The sequence below is a fragment of the Syngnathoides biaculeatus genome, chromosome 8 (genome assembly GCF_019802595.1).
Source record: "Syngnathoides biaculeatus isolate LvHL_M chromosome 8, ASM1980259v1, whole genome shotgun sequence".
NCBI lineage: Eukaryota > Metazoa > Chordata > Actinopteri > Syngnathiformes > Syngnathidae > Syngnathoides > Syngnathoides biaculeatus.
The window spans coordinates 26,154,124-26,178,480 of NC_084647.1; the positions used below are offsets into that span (position 1 = coordinate 26,154,124).

A 24,357-nucleotide genomic window follows, 5' to 3' on the forward strand; every position below is an offset into this window, starting at 1 on the left:
GTCCGTAAGTTACTGTATGACAGTTTCCTCACGGTGACGATGATAAAAGAGAGTAGAACTTGGGACTTTTAACAAGAAGGGTTCCAGAGCCTCGTCGTCATGGCAACTCTCAGCGACACAACACCCTGGTGAACGCAGGTCGTCTCAAGCCAATCAGAGAATGGCATTTGTGTCACGTGGTTCATTGCTCGGGGTCCTAACGCCATATTCTCCATAGTGACATTTCAGCAGTCGAGCTTGCGGCACCTGTGGAGGACCGAACTATTATGTTTATTTAAGCCAATTTTTAAATTTCGTTATTTTCTTTAAATTTACGACTTTCAGGTCCGCAAAGATGTTCAGGAACGGGAATTCTAGGGACTTTGACGACGACCCATTCTTCTCGTAAGTGGCCTCAAATGTTACGTATTTAAGATAGCTTGTTCAGACCTAATGTAATATCGTGAGTCGAACGTAAATTGTTTAAAATGCAGGTGGACGTGTTTTTTTTTATATAGCTTCTACGTTATATTTTAATTTGTAAATAATGTATGGCAGCGAAATAAGGGCTTCAAATAGTAGCATAACTGACTGTGTTTGTCCAATTTATGCGAATTTGTGCTAATTGGCCAAATCTATTTGTCTTAAATTGCTACTTTTGTTCCCGTGGAGGTTGAAATTAAGAATGTGTAATAGTACTTATGTGTGACTATTAATATGCTTGCCAGGTTATTCGCTGTATAGTGTGAATTTCCATAAAATATATACTGCATTTCTTAGTAATAATGGATGTGAAATATACCCAAGCCATGAACTTCGAAGAAACTTATACTCATTTACGTGTATTTTATTTTATTATTATTTATTTTTTTTTTTTTTTTGGTTGTGAAATGAATAGTAAGGTTCTCCCAAGAGTGCACTGCCCCTCACAACTACATACTAATAAAATAGTAATGGCTTTATAAAGGGCGTTTCTAGGCACAGTATACAAAGACGCAGAGGAACTGTTAATTTTTATCATGGTCTTGTAAATAAATATAATTGAGATTTAAAAAATTTATATTTGCTCCACTTTCTGCTGTATGTTGTCAAGCTCCAATCTATGACTACTGTCTATCACCATAATGATGACTGAAAAAGTGTCTGCATCATAGAAATTGGTCTTGTTTTGGTCAATGAGCCAGCTGCAACTCTTTTCTATTGCTATGCACGACACAAACAACCCCAAAATCCTGAAAACTCATACCAGCGATTCTTAAAGTGTGGAACATGGGTTCTCACTTGTGTTATGTGAAAGTCGCTTTAAAAATGTTCTTAGATGTATAATGCAACAGTGACTTATATAAAAAAAAAAAATTTATACAGTTCACTTCATTTAACTTTCAAGTTCAATACATCTGCGTTCAATCATTTGAATTGAATTCAAAATTTTTTCTTCATAGTGTTTTTAGTTAACATTTACGTGCATTGCCTTTTAAGTGAATCATTAAGAACTCTTTTTATTTTCTTACATTACAACACAGTTAATGTTATATTTTCGCATTTTTTCCGTGACTAACAATAATAGAAAATATCTATCCACATTATGATGCTACTGTATTTTAATGATGGTCATGTTGGTGGTACTTTGAGAGTCAAATGTTTTTTTTAGATGGTACTGTAAAAAGTTTAAGAACCTCTGTCCTATTAGATTTTCTTTATCAACTTTATTGTAAAGCTTAGCAGTGTTTTAAAATTTATTAAATTTGTTTGATGGTTTTAATTTAATTAATTAATGAAGATCAGAGTGGCCCCCTGTACAATTTGATATATTTTTTTGCAACTGTGGCAACCATAACACCGTTATAAATGTTTTAAGTGAAATTCTTAATCGTCATCCCCTGCGTAGAGATCCATTCCGAGCACATCGGGATCACATGCGGCAGATGATGCGGAGCTTCTCGGAGCCATTCGGCGGACCCTGCATGCCGAGCATCACGGACGGGAGACAACGTGGGCACGATACAGCGGAGCCTCTGGCGGTGATGGTGAGAACGTGACCGCCACATACACCCAACAACCGCCTAATCCACATGTGCCCACCTCATTAGTCAAGTTGGTAGAGCAAGCAATCTATAGAGGCTTAAGTGAAGCAGCACTTGGACAGAGGCCATGTTAGTGTCTAGTTTAGTCGAGGGTCAACACCCTTGGCCTCTCCAACCGTTATATCTATAGCTCAGAGGACTATTTATAGGCCATTGTTTCACTGATTCTTGCAAGTACACTGGAACCTCTGAAAAGTGATTGAACTTGTTCTTGGCTCAAACGGCCACTGACATAAAATCTTGATTATCTGTATGGCTATATTTAAGTGTGATTTTACCATTGTTAACTCTCACAAGTGTAAAAATTAGTTAACTACTGTACAGTAAAGCTAAAATAGAGTAAAACACCCCCTCACAACATGATGGAGAGAGAACAGGAAGACGTTTGCTTACCAATGCGGACGTCTTGTATGATATAAAAGTGGAGCATCTAATTGGTAAAATGAAGACAGTGGAGTCTTTGCCTTCATCACTAAACTGTTCCAAAAAGTCAAACTAAAACCGAATTGTATGAAAAGTGAACCAATATCTCCCATAGCAAATAATTTTAAGTCCAATTAATCAGCACACCCAAAAATGTTAAAAATATATTTTATATAGAATAACAATTTTTAAATAGGGCTACAACCAGGGGAGGCTTATGTTCCAATCGTGATTTTTATCACAATTTTTTAAATCTATTTTTTTCTTGCATCTTCACTGATAACTAAAGATGCTAGAAACCTATAGTTCTATGTTTACGACCACGTGACTACATGCTGGACACCTGGCCGTGCTGAATGGGTTCACTATACTGACGCGCCGTTCACTATAATGCTTTTGCATATGGACCGGAGTTACGCAAATATTCATATGACTGTTAAAAGTAACGCATGGTGGCTAAAAAGACTTTGGAAAGTTAGCGGCGCTCATTAGATGTTGTTTCAAGAAACCGTTACGACAAGAAGTGTGCTTTGATCGACAATATTGACCCATATGCTTTGGAGAAACACAAATGGAGCACACAACTGTGGGCGTCGGTAACCATCGTCCACTATCTAAATCATATCAAGGTTCTGCCGTGGCCTAGCCAGTCTCCACACTTAAACCCAATAGAAAATCTTTGGAGGGAGCTGAAAGTCTGTGTTTCTTAGCGACAGCCCAGAAACCTGTTTGATCCAGAGAAGATCTGTGTGGAGGAGTGGGCCAAAATCCCTCCTCCAGTGTGTGCAAACCTTGTGAACAGCTACAGGAAACGTTTGACCTCTGTAATTGCAAACAAAGGCTATTGGACCAGATATTAACATTGGTTTTCTTCTTCTTCTTCTTTTCCTTTCGGCTTGTCCCAATTAGGGGTCGCCACAGCGTGTCATCTTTTTCCATCTAAGCCTATCGTGCATCTTCCTCTCTAACACCCACAGTCTTCATGTCCTCGCTCACAACATCCATAAACCTTTTCTTTGGTCTTCCTCTCTCTCTTTTGCCTGGCAGCCCCATCCTCAGCACCCTTCTAGTAATATAGTCACTTTCTCGCCTCTGGACATGTCCAAACCATCAAAGTCTGCTCTCTCTAACCTTGTCTCCAAAACATCCAACTTTGGCTGTTCCTCTAATGAGCTCATTTCTAATCCTATCCCACCTGCTCATGCCCAGCGAGAACCTCAACATCTTCATTTCTGCTACCTCAAGTTCTGCTTCCTGTTTCTACAGTGCTACCGTCTGTAAACCGTACATCGTGGCGGGCCTCACCACTGTTTTATAGACTTTACCCTTCATCCTAGCGGAGACTCTTCTGTCACGTAGAACACCAGACACCTTCCGTCAACTGTTCCATCCCGCTTGCACTCGTTTCTTCACTTCCTTACCACACTCTCCATTGCTCTGTATTGTTGACCCCAAGTATTTGAAGTCATCCACCCTTGCTATCACTTCTCCCTGGAGCTTCACTCTTCCCCCACAGACCCTCTCATTCATGCACATATACTCTTGTTTTATTTCGGATAATCTTCATTCCTCTCCTTTCCAACGCGTGCCTCCATCTTTCTAATCGTTACTCCACCTGTTCCCTGCTTTCACTGCATATCACAATATCATCTGCGAACATCATGGTCCAAGGGGAATCCAGTCTAACCTCATCTGTCTGCCTATCCATGACTACCGCAAACAGGAAGGGGCTCAGGGCGGATCCCTGATGCAGTCCCACCTCCACCTTAAATTCTTCTGACACACGTGGGTGTCGTACATCTCACCGCTGTTCTGCTGTCCTCATACATGTCCTGTAATATTCTAACATAATTTTCTACCACACTGGACTTGCGCATGCAGTACCACAGGTCTACAAAGACACAATTGTAGCTCCTTCTGACCTCTGTACTTTTCCACGAGCATCCTGAAGGCAAATAATGCATATGTAGTACTCTTTCTAGGCATGAAACCATACTGTTGCTCGCAGATACTTCTGTCCTGAGTCAAGCCTCCACTACTCTTTCCAATAACTTCATTGTGTGGCTCATCATCTTTATTCCTCTGTAGTTTCCACAGTTCTGAACATCGTCTTTGTTCTTAAAAATGGGAACTAGTACACTTTTCCTCCATTCTTCTGGCATCTTCTCTTCCGCTAGTATTCTATTGAATAAGTTGGTTATGAGCATTGGTTTTCTCAGGTATTCAAATACTTATTTGCAGCTGTATCACACAAATAAATTGGTAAAAAAAAATCATACTTTGTGATTTCTTGATTTTTATTTTTAGATTATTCTCTCAGAGTGGACATGCACCTACGATGAAAATTTCAGACCCCTCCATGATTTCTAAGTGGGAGAACTTGCAATAATGCAGGGTGTTCAAATACTTATTTTCTTCACTGTAGGTGGACTGAAATTAATTTTGTCAATTTGCCAATTCCATGTTGGGATGTTGTGTTAAGCATAAATAAAAACAGAATACAACGATTTGGAAATTACGTTTAACCTGTATTTAATTGAATACACTACAAAGAGAGGACATTGAATCTTCAAACTAATAAGCAAAGCAAAGCAAATTTATTACTATAGTGCATTTCATACACAAGGTGCTTCACACGATTAAAAGGATTTGAATGCAAAGAAATAAAACATTTGAAATGGGGAAAAAAAGGGAAATCATCACAAAATGTATATATTTAAAAAATAAAAAATAAAAGCGCAATTAAAAACATTGTACAGTGCAAGAAATATCATTAAAATTGCAAATACATGAGAAAAAAGAAGCGTTTTCAACCTGGGTTTTAAAACATTCTCGCTTTGGCTGACGTCACCTCTGCCTTTGTGCAATCTTTCTAACCTACCAACAAACTTTGAGGAAAATAAGAGTTTTTTGACTAGGTGAAGCTTATAATGAAGCCTAACCACCAGTTTGTGGTTGTGGTTTTTTCCTCTCAAATTTCCATAAGAATGGTGGTTACTAACCAATAAAGTGACTGGTATGTCCCGTGACATCATTTAGGTCCCGTAGCTAATAATTCTTGAAATAATTGGTGTTTTGTACCAGAAAGAACGGAACATCACTACTTTGCAAAAACAGACTCTAGTTTTGTGCCCGTTAACCTTCCCTTGAATCAGGACAAACATGTGAACCAGTTCAATCCCACGATGTCATGGAGGCCCTATATATTTATCCTCGATAATGACTTTCATAGCAAGCTTGGCCTCAATAGGCAGGAACTTGATGCCTCATCATTACGGCACTTCGCTGCCATTAACTAGATAATGTGTTCTGCACTAATGACCTCAGTGACTGAACAGCAGCTATCCAAACACTTGATTCGGTTCTTTTGGTTTACACGCGGTGAAATACTCCCCGTCATCTTTTGCTGCCTGAAATAATGTCATTAAAATAGAAACGCCACTGCAGTTCCACTTGAATGCAAAGTGCGACCACGATTTAATCCGTCCAGCCATGTTCTACTGTAGAGATTCACCGAAGCGAGTATCGGTATGTTTGTCGAAACTGCACGCCTGGAGTTGACAAAATGCTCCGATACTAACACACCAATATCGCTTTACCAGCATAACTTAGATATTTCAGGGCAGTCTGAGTTGGAGCTATGTCAGCATTGTTGCAGCACCGGCCGTCTGACGAGAAGTGAGTGATGTGTGGAAGTATCTCTTCAGTTGTCCAGTTACAGTTTTATTTTATATATTTTACAGTTTTGAGGACTGGGGTTCAAACCCCGCCCCGCCTGTGCCTGCATGGGTTTTCTCTGATTACTCTGGTTTCCTCCCACATCCCAAAAAAAATGCTTTAATTGAAGACTCGAAATTGCCTGTAAGTGTGTATGTGAGTGCGATTGGTTGTTACTATGTGGGCTGCGATTGGCTGGGAACCTGTTCAGCGTGTACCCTGCCTCTTGTCTGAAGATAGGGACGATAGGGTGCAGCATGCCCACGACCTTGTAGGTGAATGAAATTGCAGCACTCTTAAGAAGCAGCTTTTGTATTTCTTTTTTTTTTTTTACTTTGGTGTTTTAGTTAACACAAAGAGGTAACATGGAATCTGTATTCCTACTTGTGTTTCCACAAGACTCCCCAATTTTCTTCATCTCTTAATTATTCCTCCTCTTTTATCTTCTATATGTGCTCTTCATACATTGTGGCGCCTGCGTTCGGACTGAGAAAACACATAACTGAGATATTTTTGTTCTAAGTGCAATATGTCACAAGACTTTTACTGTTAAACATGCAGTTCTACCGTATGTTAAAGTTGAAGTGCTATTGTCAAATGCAACTGAATCCAATTCAAAGAAAAGGGTTTTGCGTGTGTATGTTTTTCAACAAATTATTCATAAAAATGAAAAATAAATCATCACAAAAGCACGATGATAATTCATGATCAAGTATCAGTACTCCATTGGGGTTGGGCTCAACTTCAAGTACATAGTGTGGCATGTATGAACTTGACTGACCTCACCTTTGGGATGAATTAGACTGCAGACTTATTTTTGTCCAACATCACTGTGTGACCTCACAAATGTGCTTCATGGTCGAAAATTCCCAATAACACCACTCCTCAATCTTGTCGAAACACATTTACAAGAATTTGTAGATCAACATCTACAAGAAACAAGAGTTAACACTCACATTCCCACCAATCCACAAGTTAGTCTTCAATGAACCTAACATTCATGTTTTTTTATTGTGCCAGAGTACCCGGAGAAAAGCCACACAGGCCGGGGGACAACGTGCAAACGCTACACGGCAAGGCCGCACCCAAGCGATTCGAACTCCAAACTTCAGAAGTGTGAGGCTGAAGTGTTTGCTCCCACAGTACAATATCATTTCGAAAGCCAATTCCTATGAAAATGTATAAGTTGGGCATTTAACCCAAAAAATTTGGGAGAACATGTGGCTGTAAAGTAGAGTCTCTGTGAATCTCAAAGCGTCACAAGATCATTCACTGTCCATCCATTGGTCCGCTTTCCATATTGCTTCACCAGGATCTTTCAAAATATCAATGGCAGTCTTTTTTTTTTAGCTCAAATTAAAAAAAAAAGACGTGAATTCACTTTTGTGTTAGTTACTGGTAATTATATCTTTTTTACATTTGTATAACATGAGAGTAGAGAAAAAAACTGTACAGTGTTGCCTCATTATGTTCCTTACCCCCATCTGCGTATAATAGATGCAGTATTACAATACCCATGTATAATATGTATGATATTTTTGTTCCCATAAGGCTCACTTAAGTCTTACATTTTCTCCAAAATGGAGGGCATGCCTTATGTGAGTTCCAATATCTATAAATATCATTGTGTGACTTGTCCTATAAAGTGCACTTGAAAACACTGGTTACGTTGCTCCCAGCATGCTTTGCGGTGCTCCCAGTGTGCTTTGCTTCACTAGAGAATTTAAGATCTCTAAGTGCACGTTATGAACGTCAAAATACAGTACATCAGAGGGGAGTTGAGGGGGGTGGACATTTGTGAGCAAAATCTGTGAACATGCGGGGCCCCGAACGGTGAACCACAAATACGCAAGGGCACACTTTCCCTAAAGCATTTCCAGTACAGCTATCACCTGAATACAATCACAAATTTTTCAAGTAAAATTTTCATCAGGTAAAGGGTGAAAGAGGGTTTCACCCACATTGTCTGTCAAAGACAAGGTTGAAAACCCTGCAGATGGTAGCATTTTTTTCTTTGAATTTTAGATCAGCATTTGAAAATAAAGAGGAAGTGGTGAATCTTCTCAGTCAATGATGATGTAATGGTGTATTGGTGCACTCCCCTGACTTTGGTCCTGGCGTCCTGGGATCAGTTCCCCCTCAGTGATGATGTGAAAGTGCATGCAAATGGTTGTCTCTGTCTAGATGTGCCCTGTGACTGAATAGCAACGAGTTCAGGGTGTAGCCTGCCTTTTGCCTGGAGTCTCCTGGGATATGCTCCAGTGCCCCGCGATCCTAAATAGTAAAATGATGTTGAGAATGTATGGATGGTGAATCTCATAAAGTCAAATTGTGAGGGAAAAAAATGCCAAATGTTGGAAGTCTGAAGACTTTAGGCAACACACATAAACAGACTATGCATATGTGTGTTGGTGTCACAATTGGGAGAAGAGGATGACTCTGTCCATTCATGGACTGAATGATGGAATCCATGTAAAAAAAAAATCGCTAACATTGAACTAGAGCCATGTGGTGAATGAGCGTCCCTCGTTCGTAGTTGTATATCTAGAAACAAATTATTATTTTTCCAAAAACTTTTTCTTGGTCATGTCTTTGTTGTTTTTATTGTTTGAGGTGTCACAACAGCAAACACTCTTTGCGTCATCATAGTTTGTGGTCTGCTTCTGTTTCTTTTCACAACAGACATTTTTTTCTCTGCTTTTTAGTCAGAAATAGGTGTTTTGGTGAAATCAACTGCTTTGTGTCATGATTTTTAGTTAGTTGTAGTTGTAGTGTGGTATGATATTCAGATCAAAATTTGCATTACAGTTTGCATTAACAATGTATCCAATAGGTCATGTAATATCTACTCTATTTTGACAATGTGATGTTAAATCCTCTCTCATTTAATAGTGTTTTGAGAAGATTTTTTTCTGCCATTTTCGCGAGTCACATGACTTACGTGTGCGGATGTGACGTGATACGTGTCGCAACAAAGCCTCGATTACATGGGACACCATTATGCCCAATGCTGATTTCTCGGATTTATCCTCATCTGATGAAAAAATAGCAGTATCGGTTGATCGGGAAGACGGAGGAATACTTCGATACGCAGCCATGAGCGGCACAGCCGTAAGCAGCTTGGCCGCTCGGTTGATCGGGAAGACGGAGGAATACTTCCATACACAACAGTGAGGGGTGCCCCTGTCGATCAACTGAGCAGCTGAGCCGTGAGCTCGCTCCCCCGAGCCCTGGAGCTGTGCCGCTCACGGCTGTGAATGGAAGTATTCCTCCATCTTCCCGATAAAACCGAGCGGCCGACCCGCTCACGGCTGTGTATGGAAGTATTCCTCCGTCTTCCCGATCAACCGATACTGCTATTTCTTCATCAGATGAGGATAAATCCGAGAAATCAGCATTGGGCATAATGGTGTCCCATGTAATCGAGCCTTTGTTGCGACACGTAACACGTCACATCCGCACACGTAGGTCATGTGACTCGCGAAAATGGCAGCGCCCCTGAAAATTCATAATTGTCGATAAAAATCTTCTCAAAACACTACTAAATGAGAGAGGATTTAACATCAGATACCTTTAGGAAAATGACTGGTGTGTTTACCTACCATGCAGCTAACTTTACTCGGAGTGTTCACATTTCCCTGCTATCTCCTGAGGATACCCACTCACTGCTCCATATCACCTTTCATCTTCTCGACACGCTCATTTATAAATGTACAGTCACATGGTGCTGTTTTTTTAGTCTTAGAATAGTTTGAATAGTCACAGGTCATTTTTTTAAGTAGGTGGTATTCATTTCTTACTGTATTTTTTTTTTTAGAACGAGAGTGGATTGGCAATCTGTTTAAACCAACCTCTTACTGAGTTCGACACAGCGACAAGTGGGGCCCGACAACAGGTTCCTTATCTTGTGCCCTCACACTCTTCTTACTTAAAGCAGTCAGGTCTAAATATAATCGGGTCACAAATGGAAGTGGCATTTATTTGTCCATAGATGCCACTATGGGATAAAATTGGCCTGTGAGATAGTGACCAGGAGTGTTTTATTTACATCAGCTTGACCTTTTGTAAAAGAGCTGAGCGAGCGGAGCGGAGCAGCCTTGGACTTTTTAGCCTCTGTGTAGTCTTCCCAGAATGAAGCTCAATTTCAGTGTTAAAGCCCATGCTAATCTCTGGCAATGCGACCCAATTACACATGGAACACAAGTCATTCAACACCATGCTGATTGTAGTCCCTGCACATAACACAGACATACATAGCGATAGATGTCGGGATGCTTATGCGGGCGGGACTGCAGAATCATAAATGTCAGTAGTTTTGTTCCGGATAAAGCCCTGTGTTACTTTGATTATGTCAACAGTCAAGGCTTTAACTTCTAAAATTGTAAACTTTTTAAAAATTAAATTAGCAATTGTCCGTTTCTGAGGTAAACTAGCAGGTCCCTGACCAAATCTACACTGTGTGTGTGTTCTAAGATGTTATTTATTCAATGTAAGTCTGTTTATTTTTGATAAGATATTGTTTCAACCTCCAGGGCACCCGTCATTCATTGCTCTTTGACAGCACAGTTTCCCTTCAAGTAGCACTCAACAGTTACTTCACTTCTTGTAAAATGGATCCTTTAAGACTTCCGATATTTCTCCCCAAACACTTGTGTAAAGCAGGGTGTCCCAAACGTTGCTATGTGCTTCCTTTTTTCCAATTTTGTTGAAGTTATCTTTTGAAGAGACCATCACCATTTGGCAGCTTATGCTTTGTAGTTTTTGCAAGCCTAGCACTCATTCCCTTGCACTTGCTTTGCCAAATGACATTGGAGCAGTGTTACACAATTGCTGCCTGACAAGGAGGCTTAATGGCCATCAGACCGCTCCATCAAGTATTACCATTTATGTGAACCATGATAATCCGTTGGCCGAAAGGCTGACAAAAACATCCAACCTCTAGACCAGGCTTTCATACAAAGGCAAGGAAAGCCTATCAGGAGGACTGCACTGGAATGGGAATCCAGCAGATCCTCCGGTAACTGTTAAAAGTTTTACCAATACCAACTTCAGCTTGTCCAAAGGCTCCAAGCGGAAGATTATGATGCTCACAAATTAGAAGTCGGTATGGGTAAGGCTTTATCGCTCTTGGAAGCATCCACTGAATCGAGGGTTTGTGGATGCTGAATGTATCCCAGGTTAGACTTTCTGTTATTTGGTGCAAACGCTTGCTCTAAAATGTCTGTTTTCTCATGGAAACCATCCTTTCTGCTGCCTTGTTCCTCCAGAACAGGTCCTATTTCCAGACATTTTACATGAGTAGTGTGAATTGTATTATGCGTTGTAGTATTTTGACCCTTCTCAAACTGGGACTGAACTACAGTCAGAAACAGAAAAACTTCTTGCCAGGCATTAATTGGTGAGTCATGAGTAAGGCATATGTTTGCAAAATCTACAAAGCCTACACTGTCAAATGCTCATGGCCTCACATATGTCTGGGTGGTAATCTGAAATGAAACGGGAAAAAAAGTGTCTAAGTAAGTGTGGGCGTTTATATGATCGTGATTAATTTGCCATCGATCTAATGTGATGAGCTGTCTTAGTTCCTCGATCTGATCTTGAATGATGTACTTTTCCTGCTCCACTTTCATTTGCAAATTGCTGGAATAAAAAGAAACTGTGCCTTCTCAATCAGCCCGCCTCGGAGCAATTTAGAGCCCCTCACGCAGCCTTCCTCCTCCAGCAGCAGCCCATCCTCTTTCTCCCGATGGAAGCAGTCAGTTGGCCGCTTCGTGAATTCACAAAATCGTGTCTCCAAGGCGAAGCAGAACATTGCTATTAACTAGACGATGTGCAATTTATGTTGGGCAACTTTGTATTTATTGATTTGAAGAAATGCAACCCGAGAGATTATTTTGAAGGCGTAAAGGCCTCACTTCTACCTGTACAAGTAGTAGTGAGCCTACCATACCCAAGCAACAGTCAAATAATGTCATCCTTGTTCAGGTATTTTTTAAAATGGCAAGACTTCATCCATATCTATTAATTCATATGATAAACATTTGAAAATAGCAACAATAAAAAGGTATGTAGCATCATAATTGGAGAGTAAAATGATTATCATCCAAGTTAACTTCATGATTATTAATGGGGGAAATTAAGTTTATTTTGTATTTGTACCTCCAAAAACACTCGGGACTTCAAACTAGTGTACTGTTATTTTTTTACGTTCATTGCACTCGTCAGTGAAAATCATTCTCACGTTTTTCTATTTTTTTGTTTTATCATCTGCCTTATTTGCTAACATGCATGTTTTTCTAATGTGAGAGAAAGACAAAGAAAGGCTGCGCAAGCATCGCACAAACATCCAAACTCTACAGAGGAAGGCAGGAGTCAATATTTCAGACTAATGACTTCCACAAGTATGACTTACTTGCACCGATGGTAATACAGTACATCATGTTTCTAATCAAAGGGCTAAAAAAGGTTGTAATGTAACATTGCATTTGTGGATTTTTGTAAGAGTGAGTACTCGACTGGCCTGGCAGCAGTCCAGACCTGTATCGCACTGAAAATTTGTGGTGCATGACGAAGCGCGAAATGCAACAACGCACGGCACAGACTGTTGCGCAACGGAAGTTTTACATCACTAATTAGAAAGAAAGAAGTCTTCAACAATGAGTGTCCTCGGTTCCCAAACACTGTGTTGTTAAAAGGAAAGGTGATAATACAGTACTAAACATCACATTCAAAATGAGTGAATATTTGCATAGATGTTTTTGTGTGCTGTAAAGTTTATACAATTTAGACACAACTCTGTTATAATTGCTCTGAGCCAATAAGATATTCAATGTTTGCATGTTGGTCACGTGAATGTTAGTAGGTCATAGTCGGGTGAATGACCTGCTTGTAGTTGTTGTAACGGGACGATACATATACCATGCCAAAACCAATGAATGTTTTGTTTGTAAATACACACATAAGAGTTGTTTATGAGGTGTTGATGCCTTTAGAGCAGGTGGCATCCGAGCTTAACCATCCAGCTGCTGTAACTATTCTTTGTACCTTGTGTGTTTGTGCAGGACCCCACGTCGAACCCTTTCAGCATGTTCGACAACATCATGACCAATGTGAGGAGCCGGATGGAAGGAATGTGCAAAAACTTTGTGAGTTCACAGCAGTAACATTGTACTGGTGGTACAAATACAATCAAGTTTGGTTGTTTTTTTATTTTTCAACCTCTGCTGTTGAGCTGTTTTTTTGCTGGTGGAACGGCTACTCTGCTTATTTTTTATTCCGATATATATTAAAAATGCAGCCGAACAGAAAAGGGTTTTAGAGAACATATGGAGGGACTGGATGCACAAGGGAAAAAGGGCTGAGAACTACAGCAGAACAATAGAATCTTTAGATCAGTGATTCTAAACCTGTGTGCTGTGAGAGCTTTTCTGGTGTGCTGTGGGAAATTAGCAAATTTTACTCCATTGGTCAAAATATGGTGGCGCAATTGTAAAGCGTTGGCTTCACTGTTTTGATCAAGTTTTCATGTTCTTCCCGTGCCGGCGTGGGTTTTCTCCCACATCCTAAAAACATGGATTCATTGGAAACTCTAAATTGCCCCTAGGTGTATTTGTGAGTGTGGGTGTTGTCTGTCTCCATGTGCCGTGCGATTGGCTAGCAACCAGTTCACAGTGTACCCTGCCTCCTGCCCGTTGACGGCTGGGATAGGCTCCAGCACTCACGTTACCCTTGTGAGGATAAGCGGCGAAGGACATGGATGGGTGGGTCAAAATACGCTTTTACAAGAAGTAATGTATATTTTTTCATCTGTAGCAGTGCCATATAAAGGCAGACAGCAACTAAATGCTGTACTATTTGATGGCACAAATTGTATAATTGACTGAATTGAATTTTTGTGATGGAGGAGGAGGCCAGAGTGTTGGGGAACCTGGTCCTGCTGAGTAAAATCACGTGTTTATTTGTGTTGTGTGTCAGGAGAATATGTCCACGGAAGGAAACACCCACTCATTCAGCTCCTCATCAGTCATGACATATTCCAAGGTTGGAGACGAACCACCGAAAGTCTTTCAGGCGTCGTCGTCGACACGGCGGGCCCCTGGAGGTGTAAGTGCATCAAGAGAGGATATGTTGCCCCTCATATAGAATAGGGGAACTGAAGACTACTCAGTATACAGTGAAGAAAATAAGTATTTGAACACCCTGTTATATTTCAAGTTCTCCCACTTAGAAATCATGAAAGGGTCTGAAATTTTCATCATAGGTGCATGTCCACTGTGAGAGAGAGAAAATCTAAAAAGAAAAATCCAGAAATCACAATGTATGATTTTTTTAACGATTTATTTGTGTGATACAGCTGGAGATAAATATTTGATCAACTGAGAAAAACAATGTTAATATTTGGTACAGCAGCCTTTGTTTACAATACAGAGGTCAAACGTTTCCTGTAGTTGTTCACCAGGTTTCCACACACTGGAGAAGGGATTTTGGCCCACTCCTCCACACAGATCTTCTCTAGATCAGACAAGTTTCGAGGCTGGCGCTGAGAAACATAGAGTTTCAGGTCCCTCCAAAGATTTTCTATTGGGTTTAAGTCTGGAGACTGGCTAGGCCACGCAACAACCTTGATATGCTTCTTACGGAGCCACTACTTGGTTCTCCAGGCTGTGTGCTCCGGGTCATTGTCATGTTGAAAGACCCAGCCACGACTCATCTTCGATGCTATGACAGAGGGAAAGAGGTTGTTTCCCCAAAATCTTATAATACATGGCCGTGGTCATCCTCTCCTTAATACAGTGCAGTCGTCCCATCCCATGTGCAGGAAAATACCCCCAAAGCATGATGCTACCACCCCCATGCTTCACAGTCGGGATTTTGGTCTCATCTGACCACAAAACTTTCTCCCATGACTCCTCTGTATCATCTAAATGGTCATTGGCAAACTTAAGACCTTTGACATGTGCTGGTTTAAGCAGGGGAACCTTCCGTGCCATGCATTATTAGTGTATTACCAACAGTCACATTGGAAACGGTGGTCCAAGCTCTTTTAAGGTCAAGTCCTGTCGTGTAGTCCTGGGATGATTCCTCATCTTTCCAAGAATCATTGAGACCCCACAAGGTGATATTTTGCATGGGGCTCCACTCCAATTGAGATTGACCGTCATGTTTAGCTTCTTCCATTTTCTAATGATTGCTCCAACAGTGGATCTTTTTTCACCAAGCTGCTTGGTAATTTCTCCGTAGCCCTTTCCAGCCTTGTGGAGTTGTACAATTTTGTCTCTCTTTGGACAGCTCTTTGGCCCTGACCATGTTACAAGTTTGTGTCTTATTGATTGTATGGGGTGGATAGGTGTCTATGCAGCTAACGACCTCACACGGGTGCATCTGATTCAGGATAATACATGGAGTGGAGTTGGACTTTTAAAGCCGGACCAACAGGTCTTTGAGGGTCAGAATTCTAGCTTATAGACAGGTGTTGAAATACTTATTTGCAGCTGTATCACACAAATAAATCGTTAAAAAAAATCATACATTGTGATTTCTGGATTTTTCTTTTTAGATTCTCTCTCTCACAGTGGACATGCATCTACGATGAAAATTTCAGACCTTTCCATGATTTCTAAGTGGGAGAACTTGCAATATAGTAGGGTGTTCAAATACCTAATTTCTTCACTGTACATATTAATGGTTCTCTGACAGTAGCAGTCAAAATTGAGTGTTATCTCTGTAAAAGGAACATTTCTGATCCATTGTACGGTCAGACTCTGAAGATGAACCTAATGTTATGGCCGTTTAAAACAGGTATGGTAGTTTTGTGGTAGTTTGTGGTATGGTAATGGTAGTTTAAAACAGGAGTGGACAAACATTTGTCCTTAAAATACAGTAATTATATTTTTGCATACTATTTTGTGCTGTCCCAGCTACCTACAAACTACAGGTGAAGATGCTTCTACAGTAAATATGATGATGATCCATGAAAGCAAATGTTCGCTTCGCACCTGGGGTCAGCGCAGCATAAATTATGATTTTTCGCCTCCGTGGCTGTGAATAGCTCCACTTTTGACAAGTATCGTTATCGCCATGGGAGGACAAGGAGTAATTAACAAAATAAGGATGAAAATGTCATGCGAAGCTATTGTGACAGGGATAATGCAGTAAACTTGCCACATACGTCTGCCTGGAGCCACGTTATAGCAGAGAGATGATAAACTGAATTACACTGACAAAGAACAAATTGTAGAGATTCGGATGAAGTTGTACATCCATGTTAACATAGCAAGAGATTGCGCTTTCATTTCTCAGTGACTGCAGCAGAAGTCTTAGTGATCAAATCAGTGCCCTGCACACACATGAGGTGACTGCCTGTGAAAATATACAACATGATGCATATTATATTTTTTGACTAGGATGTGACAAAATTGTCAAATGATATCCAGGTATATTTGTGTTGAAGGTTTTTTTTTCCAATTTCAATATTCATGCTCGTGTGCAGGTGAAGGAGACTGTTAAAGCCTTGAAAGACTCTGAAAGTGGCCTTGAGAAGATGTCCATCGGTCACCACATTCAAGACAGAGGACATGTTGTTGAGAAGAAAATGAACAAGAAAACAGGAGATAAGGAGTTCATACAGGACTTCCAGAATATGGATGAATGTGTGTTAAGACATGTTATTGCTTTGATTACATTCCTTGTGCCTGTCCTGACATTTGTGACCTCACTCTTCTCTCTCAGCTGAAGCACAATCCTTTGACGAGGAGTGGCAAAAGGAGTTGTCCAAGTTTAGGCCATCGGGCTCCGTGGCTCAGCTGGAGCCGCCCCGACGTCACAGAGGTCAGCTTGCACCTGAGCGGACCCACAGGTTAGTAGCAGGGATAGCGAAAACAGTTGACACCTTAAAACACAGTGGAACCAACAAGGTCAACTATTAAAACCTAATTATCAGAAAATTTACTGTATACCTCGGAAGTGATGACTAAAACTTAAAACATCATGAGCAATGCTGCAAATATCTCACTCATGCCTCAAATGCCTGCTATACGCACACTGAGTGACGCATCTAAATGCAACTTAATGGAACCCCTCCATCCATTTTCTTTGCTGCTTATCCTCAAGAGGGTCGCGGGGAGTGCTGGAGCCTATCCCAGCTGTCAACGGGAGGGAGGCGGGATACACCCTGAAGTGGTTGCCAACCAGTCGCAGGGCACACGGAGACAGACAACCGTCACACTCACAATCACACCTATGGGCAATTTAGAGTGTCCAATTAATGTTGCATGTTTTTGGGATGTGGGAGGAAACCGGAGTGCCCGGAGAAAACCCACGCAGGCACAGAGAGAACATGCAAACTCCACACAGGTGGGTCCGGGATTGAACCCGGGACCTCAGAACTGTGAGGCAAACGCTTTACCTGCTGATCCACTGTGCCACCTTTGTTGAACCATTTCCAAAAAAAAATGATAATTGGCAACTCATCACGGCACACAAAAAGACTTCAGCACTGGACAAATACCAAACTCTGGAGCGAGAAAACTGCGACCATGTTTTGGGTTTTCAAGCTCTACGTACAAAATAACAACATATATATTTTTTTTATTGCACATTCAAAACATGGGCGGCTGCACACACACATCAGCCTCAGGACATTATTGGCACCCCTGGTTAAGATGTGTTTTTTAGCTTCTAATATTTTTTTCTAAATATTATGGGACCTTAATGGAAAGATAGAGAAAAATCCAACCTTCAATACAAGTGCATTTATTCAGTGGGGGAAAAAAATCCCACATAAAGAAATAATTATTTGACATCAAATAATGTGTGTCACAATTATTAGCAGCCCTGGTGTTAATACTTTGTACAACCCCCTTTTGCCAACAAAACAGCACCTAATCTTCTCTTATAATGTTTCACAAGATGGGAAAAGATAGAAAGAGGGATCTTCAGCCATTCCTCTTATCAGAATCTCTCTAAATCATCCAGAGACCTGGGTCCTCTCCTCTTCAGCTCACCCCACAGCTTTTCATTGGGGTTGAGGTCTCGGGACTGAGATGGCCATGGGAGGAGCTTGATTTTGTGTCCGGTGAACCATTTCTGTGTAGATTTGGCCATATGTTTAGGGTCATTGTCTTGCTGAAAGACCCAGTGACGACCCATCTTCAGCTTTTGGGCAGAGGGCAACAGATTTTGATTTAAAATGTCCTGGTATATCAAAGCATTCATGATGCCATGCACCCTAACAAGGTTCCCAGGGCCTTTGGAAGAGAAACAGCCCCACAGCATCACTGATCCTCCCCCATACTTCACAGTGGGTATGAGGTGCTTTTCAGCATGCGCATCTTTCATGGCACGCCAGATCCACTTAGAGTGTTTGTTGCCAAAAAGCTCAATCTTGGTCTCATCTGACCGAAGCACACGGTCCCATTTAAAGCCCCGATACCGCTTGGCGAACTCCAGACGTTTGCGTTTATGATTGTGAGTGAGGAAAGGTTTTGTCCGTGCATGCCTCTCAAACAGCTTGTTGGCGTGTAGACAGCGCCTGATGGTTGATTTGGAGACTTTGTGACCCCCAGATGCTACCATTTGTTGTAATTCTGTAACAGTGAGATTTGGAAATCTTTCGATTTCTCTTACCATCCTCCTCACTGTGCGTGGTGGCAAAATAAACTTGGGTCCTCGTCCAGTCTTGTTTACCACTGTTCCAGTTGTTTTGAACTTCTTAATTATTCCTCTTACAGTGCATATGGGCAGCTGCAGTTGAGTGGCAATCTTCTTGTATCCTCTGCCTGACCTGTGAAGGTCGACGCACATCTGCCTCACTTGTATGCTGTGTTCCTTTGTATTTCCCACGTTTAAGAGTGGATAAGAGAAATGGCCTCTGTGACGCATCATATTTATACCCCAGGGAAACAGCAAGTGATGAATTACTAATTAAATGTTCCTACATACTCTGGTAAACTTTGTAAACTACTGTAGAAATGACAGAAATGCTTCAATTATATTTATTTCCTGGAAATTGTTAAGGGTGCCAATAATTGTGGAACAGGTAATTTAATAAAAAATAATTGTTTTTTAGTTGGGGATTTTTTTATTTTCTTACAATTCATTTGAGTTGAAGGTTTCCCAAAATGTTCAGTGTGACAGTATTCTTCTGCAATAAACACTGAATTTATTTTAAGGCTTTTAACACATCTTAACTGGGGGTGCCAATAATTATGGAGGGCACTGTATTTAGTAGGTTTATTAAAGACTCAAAATTGACCATTAATGTGAGTATGAGTGCAAATGGCCTGCGATTGGCCTGCGACCAGTTCAGGGTTCATGTTGCCTCCTGTGTGGGGATAGTTAGGATAGGCTCCACCACGCCTGTCACTCAAGTGAGTAGTGGTGGGACAGAAAATGGGATGGATGGATGGATGGAATGGATAAAACATGGGGCAGTTGTCAAGGAAGAAGCGGATTGCATCAAAGAAGGAAACTGGTGAGAATGAAGGAAGTTAAAAATGTTCAATTCCACCATTCACACACCTGCAATTCAAATTTCGAATCACAGCAAAACTAGTGGCCAACTGATGAAAACTTGTGGCCGAACCCCACACACTGCGCATACCTTGCGACGTGACCATAATTGCTTGTCATTTTTTAAAAACAAGAGGAACAGCAAAAATAAGAGGAAAAAATGCAAATTCAACAAGAGTGCAGTTGCCTAAATTTGCTGTTTATGGGATACTATGACCTTAACATAAAGAAAAAATTTTTTGTATTTTTTTACTGCTACCATAACGTGATGTAGTATGTCTCTTTTGTGCTTCCACAGAGAACAACCAAAGTCCAAACCTAAAGGTATCCTGAAAGCTTCCAACTCGACAAAGCAGTAAAATCATGAACATGTTCTCGACTCTCTCAAGTGCCCACAATGCATACAGTATGTATACCTACACATACACATACTGTAACGGTATCATCCCCAAGACTAAACCAGAAGGCCCATGAATGGAAACATGTTAGCGACGTTCCGCGTTTTGACTCTGTTGTATTGGTCACTGCTTCTCAAGGTGTGTTCATGCAGTTTGTCCATAGCAAATTTACAGCTTATTCCCATCTTTTGCACACGTTTAACTCTCCATATATTCAATGACGGTCATATCTCCCACTCAACTTTCTTTGGTACAGAGGATTAAGAAAGTTAGGAACTGAAGCACCGTAAATGCCAATTGGTGTCCTTGAAGAGGTGAATGAGATGTACATTAGCTGGCAGCTATTCAGTGAGTGAAGGAATTAGCGTGGGAGCTCCCTGTATTTAAAAAAAAAAAAAAACTTTTTTTTTTTTATGCAATGTTTTTATTTCTTGTTATCCCATGAGACTTAACCGTGTTGACTGACTCGATGGCAGTGTTGATATTGAAAAAGGAATTACACATCAACTGTCATCAAAGGGCCACAACAACTTGAGTGACTTAATTTGATCCACGGATGCACTTAGAATAGGTCAGAAGTCTTTTGTTAAGTACCTGAAATGTCTTGTATTTGCTCTAATCTTTGTAAAAAGAAACATCGCTTTCCCTTTTTGTATTGTTCATTTTTACCCCCAAGCTCAGCAACACCACTTGCAACTGTTCTTGTATATTTTAAATATACTTTTAGAATTGAAAAATTAAAATGTCTAATCAAGATGTGTATCGCTGTTGTTCGATCAAAGCACTTGATCAGGAATGTTACAATTTGTTGAAGGACCCAGAGAGCACCCAGGACTACTGTTTGACACCCAGCCGTGAAGGAATAGAAAGCCACTCTCCCACCGTTGTTGCGACAGTATACGGTGAATAGAAAAAGTCAACCAACACCTGTGCAAAATAAAGGTTTTAATTAGATAAAATATTTCACAACTTTCCAACATTGATGACAATCAATAGTTAATTTAGAAAAAGAATTTTTTTTTTTTTTTTTAGGGTGGTGGGAGATGTTTTACATTTTGAGGCAAATATACCTTTCCAGATTATGGACAATAAAAAAAAAAAAAAAAAACTGGTTTCATTGAAGAAAGAAAAAAAAATCCCCAAACACATGACAAAATGTTTATTTTGACTCAACTAATTGGTAGAAGACATTTGTCCCTCCTGCACAAGTATGTACGTTTAGTGATCATTGCAGATATTGTAGATGGTTTCAAGTCATTTGTCGAAAAGTTTCAATAGTCAAATTAAGTAGGCAGAGTAGGTTAAGTACACAATTGGCGCCACCTGGTGACAATGGACAAAACGCCTGCAAATTTGTAAGAAAGTACAGGTCAGCAATGGAATTTCTGCAGTTGGATTAAATTTAATTTTTTTAAAACGTATTTCAAATTGAAATGTTTTTACACCCCGAAAAGTCTGAGAATTTATATTATTTGTTCTTAACCATCAAATCGCCCAAAACTGAAAATTTACCATCAAAAAAACTCCGTCAAATTCTAAGTTGGTGAAATTTAAAATGTGGTGAGGAAAAAAACATAACATCAGACTTCCGAGAGAGAAACCAGTGATGCAACAATCCGCAATCTGAATTCAGCAAACGTGGCCAATCAATTTACACTGTGTTAGAAATTTGATGGTTAAAAAAAAGGGGATAAATTCCAATTCAAACTGTAAATATGCTTTTCATGTACAACCCCCCTGTGACACAATAATGCCTTTGAATTTCAAGGGTGGGACGGAACTTAAGTGTTCAGAAAAAATCCTCAATGCCATGACAGAGACGTTGATGTTAACCCACATAGTGCATCTGCGTGAAAGCGCCTAAAATTGCAGCAATACCCTGCTTTGGTGGCCTCTCTGTAAAATAAAAAATAAAATAACTCCAGTGGATTAATACCAAATCCATTACCAGAATTTTAATGGAGCCACCCTGCCAAAGTTCAGAAGAGCGTGAACATAATTCACCAAAAGCATCACTCCTCTAGCAGACGTGTTAAAAAACAATAAATCCTACTTGAATGAAAATGGGTCCATTGTGAGATCTACATAATTACCGGAGGCTGTCCCTTTCCCGCTATCTTTTTCGAACATTCCAGGAGAGCGTTGTGAATGTCCTTGGCGCATGAGATCTGGGACTTGATCATGCCAAGGTACTGGGCGTAGGACATGGACTCTGTCTGCACCGTGTCTGGTTTGGTGGCAGTGGGCACCAGGTTGGGCGAATGCTTGGCGCTGTCAATGCTCTGAGAGAGGCACTCGTACGCCAGCCGCTGCGTAGGTGGATGCGGGTCAATGGAAAAGGCGAGCACCGATAAGACAATGTGGAGTTTTTCGTGTCTTAAGTCTCACCAAGCACAGCTCCAGCTGATCGCAGAGAGCATAGAACTCCTCAAGGCTTTTGTCAAAGCGCTGAACAGCAGCGTCACTGCTTTTACTACAGCAGAAGAAAAGAAAATTTAAATTAGATAGCATGAAATAGCAAACAGGATTTTCACTATATGAAATAAGACATTTCATTATGTCACCTTGGCACATCATTTTTCTGGGTCATGTGTTCTAAGAATACATGGATTAAAAAAAAAAAATACCCAAAACTCAAGGAACATTTATATTCAAGAACAAAGGCAAAAAAAAAAAAACATTTAATCTATATTCCTGGTGTAGTGTGTTTTCATGTAATTTCAATAAAATTGAAAGAACTAAAATCAGTAGTTGGGAGAAACATTGCTTCATTCGTAAATTTGGATCCCCTCATTGTGATTATTATTTTTTTTGTCCACAAATAATAAAATATGTTCTAAAATGGCTTTTAAGTGGGGATGTAGTAAATATCTGTTCAGCGATTGTGATGCATTAAAAACCTTAAAATGCATTGGGTCACCGGATTTACCAAACACCTGCTGAACAACATGAACGCCACACGATTAGGTTTACTGATCGGCACACCGTACGAAGATAACTTCGTCGTAAACAACACGTCCCGTACACTACAACGCCAACAAAAATAAGTAGTTGTTACACGTACACTCCGTTGTCTATGGTCGTGTTGTGGGCAAGGTTGAGCGACGCGATCTTCATTAGATTCTGTCAGGAGAACAAAAACAAAAGTCGCCAATCAAGCAACGGCTTAGGGCGCCTTTGAGCTATCTCGAAGTAGAGGCGTTCTCGTAGTTCTCAATTTATTACCTGTAGACTTTCTTTTAACTGCGGAATGAGCATTTTAAAACGATGCACAGGGTCGAAGTCCTGCTGCTGATTCAACTGCTGCAGTGCAGCGGCTTGTTGCTGTTGTAAGCCTGGACCACCGGACTGCTGCTGTTGGGCCGCCATCTTGGCGAGGCGACTCTCACACCGGAAATACGAGGTTGACTTCCGCTTGGGGCAGAGACCAGCTCTCCATTTGTTATAAACATTTTTATTTGGAGTATAAAGGAGAGATGTATCGTTAAAATTAATAATTTTCGTAGATACAAAATGGAAATTAAATTTATTACACAATTACCTCATTGATTCAGAGCTGGATATTGACAAAGGATGCATTTTCACCTTTTAACGAAATTGAAAACAAAATTCCTACAATTACTGGATAGCAAACTATTTTTGAACAAATTTTCTAAAATGTAACGATTATTGAAATGTTTGCTTGACAACATAATGTATGTTTTAAAATAAAGCAGGTTAACAAAAAAAAACATGTTTGAAAAATGGTTTAGGATGCAATCCAGGGGGCAAATAAATATGTGTTCACATCTCCAAATAATTGTACGACAAATATCTCTCATAATTTCAATTAAGAAAACGAACATTATTGACTTTGAAAAGGCAGATCTTTGGTGACAGCTTTCTTGAAGTTGCACCTCATGATGTGGCTAATCATGAAGAAAGCTAATTATTTATAACTAACATTTTACAGTGTCCTCGATAGATACTTTTTAATTTTTATAAAGTTTTTGTTATATAATGTAATTTTAGAAAAACACTTTTTAACAAAGTTAAATTTAGAGAAATTTGGACTGATTGTCTTATTTATGCACGTAAAACAAAAGCATAGATAATAAACGTGTCTTCATTTGACGTATATTGGAGATTTAATAGAAATATTTAAATTTTCTAATCCAGTGAAGTGATTGCGTTTTTAAAGGAAACACTGAGACATCTCTTTTATTCAGTCTTTTTTTTGTATGAAATGACGTGGATATATTCTGTGG

General features: G+C 40.1%; 2 protein-coding genes across 3 annotated transcripts; one reads left to right on the plus strand and one right to left on the minus strand.

Moving 5' to 3' along the window:
- The first annotated feature begins 199 nt into the window (after positions 1 to 199).
- On the plus strand, positions 200 to 21,832 carry mlf1 (myeloid leukemia factor 1). 2 transcript variants are annotated; one of them, XM_061828081.1, is made up of 8 exons: positions 200 to 384; positions 1,868 to 2,006; positions 7,224 to 7,319; positions 13,265 to 13,348; positions 14,178 to 14,306; positions 16,693 to 16,852; positions 16,932 to 17,058; positions 20,011 to 21,832. In XM_061828081.1, exons 1-8 carry the CDS (start codon positions 335 to 337, stop codon positions 20,069 to 20,071), a joined length of 846 nt encoding a protein of 281 aa, XP_061684065.1. In that variant the 5' UTR covers positions 200 to 334; the 3' UTR covers positions 20,072 to 21,832. The 2 variants fall into 2 exon arrangements, with proteins under 2 accessions (XP_061684065.1, XP_061684066.1); XM_061828082.1 differs by lacking the exon at positions 7,224 to 7,319.
- Positions 21,255 to 23,540, minus strand: med29 (mediator complex subunit 29). Its single transcript, XM_061828084.1, has 4 exons — positions 23,336 to 23,540; positions 23,175 to 23,233; positions 22,499 to 22,583; positions 21,255 to 22,419 (listed from the first exon to the last, which is right to left on the minus strand). Exons 1-4 carry the CDS (start codon positions 23,477 to 23,479, stop codon positions 22,192 to 22,194), a joined length of 516 nt encoding a protein of 171 aa, XP_061684068.1. The 5' UTR covers positions 23,480 to 23,540; the 3' UTR covers positions 21,255 to 22,191.
- Positions 23,541 to 24,357: the final 817 nt, after the last annotated feature.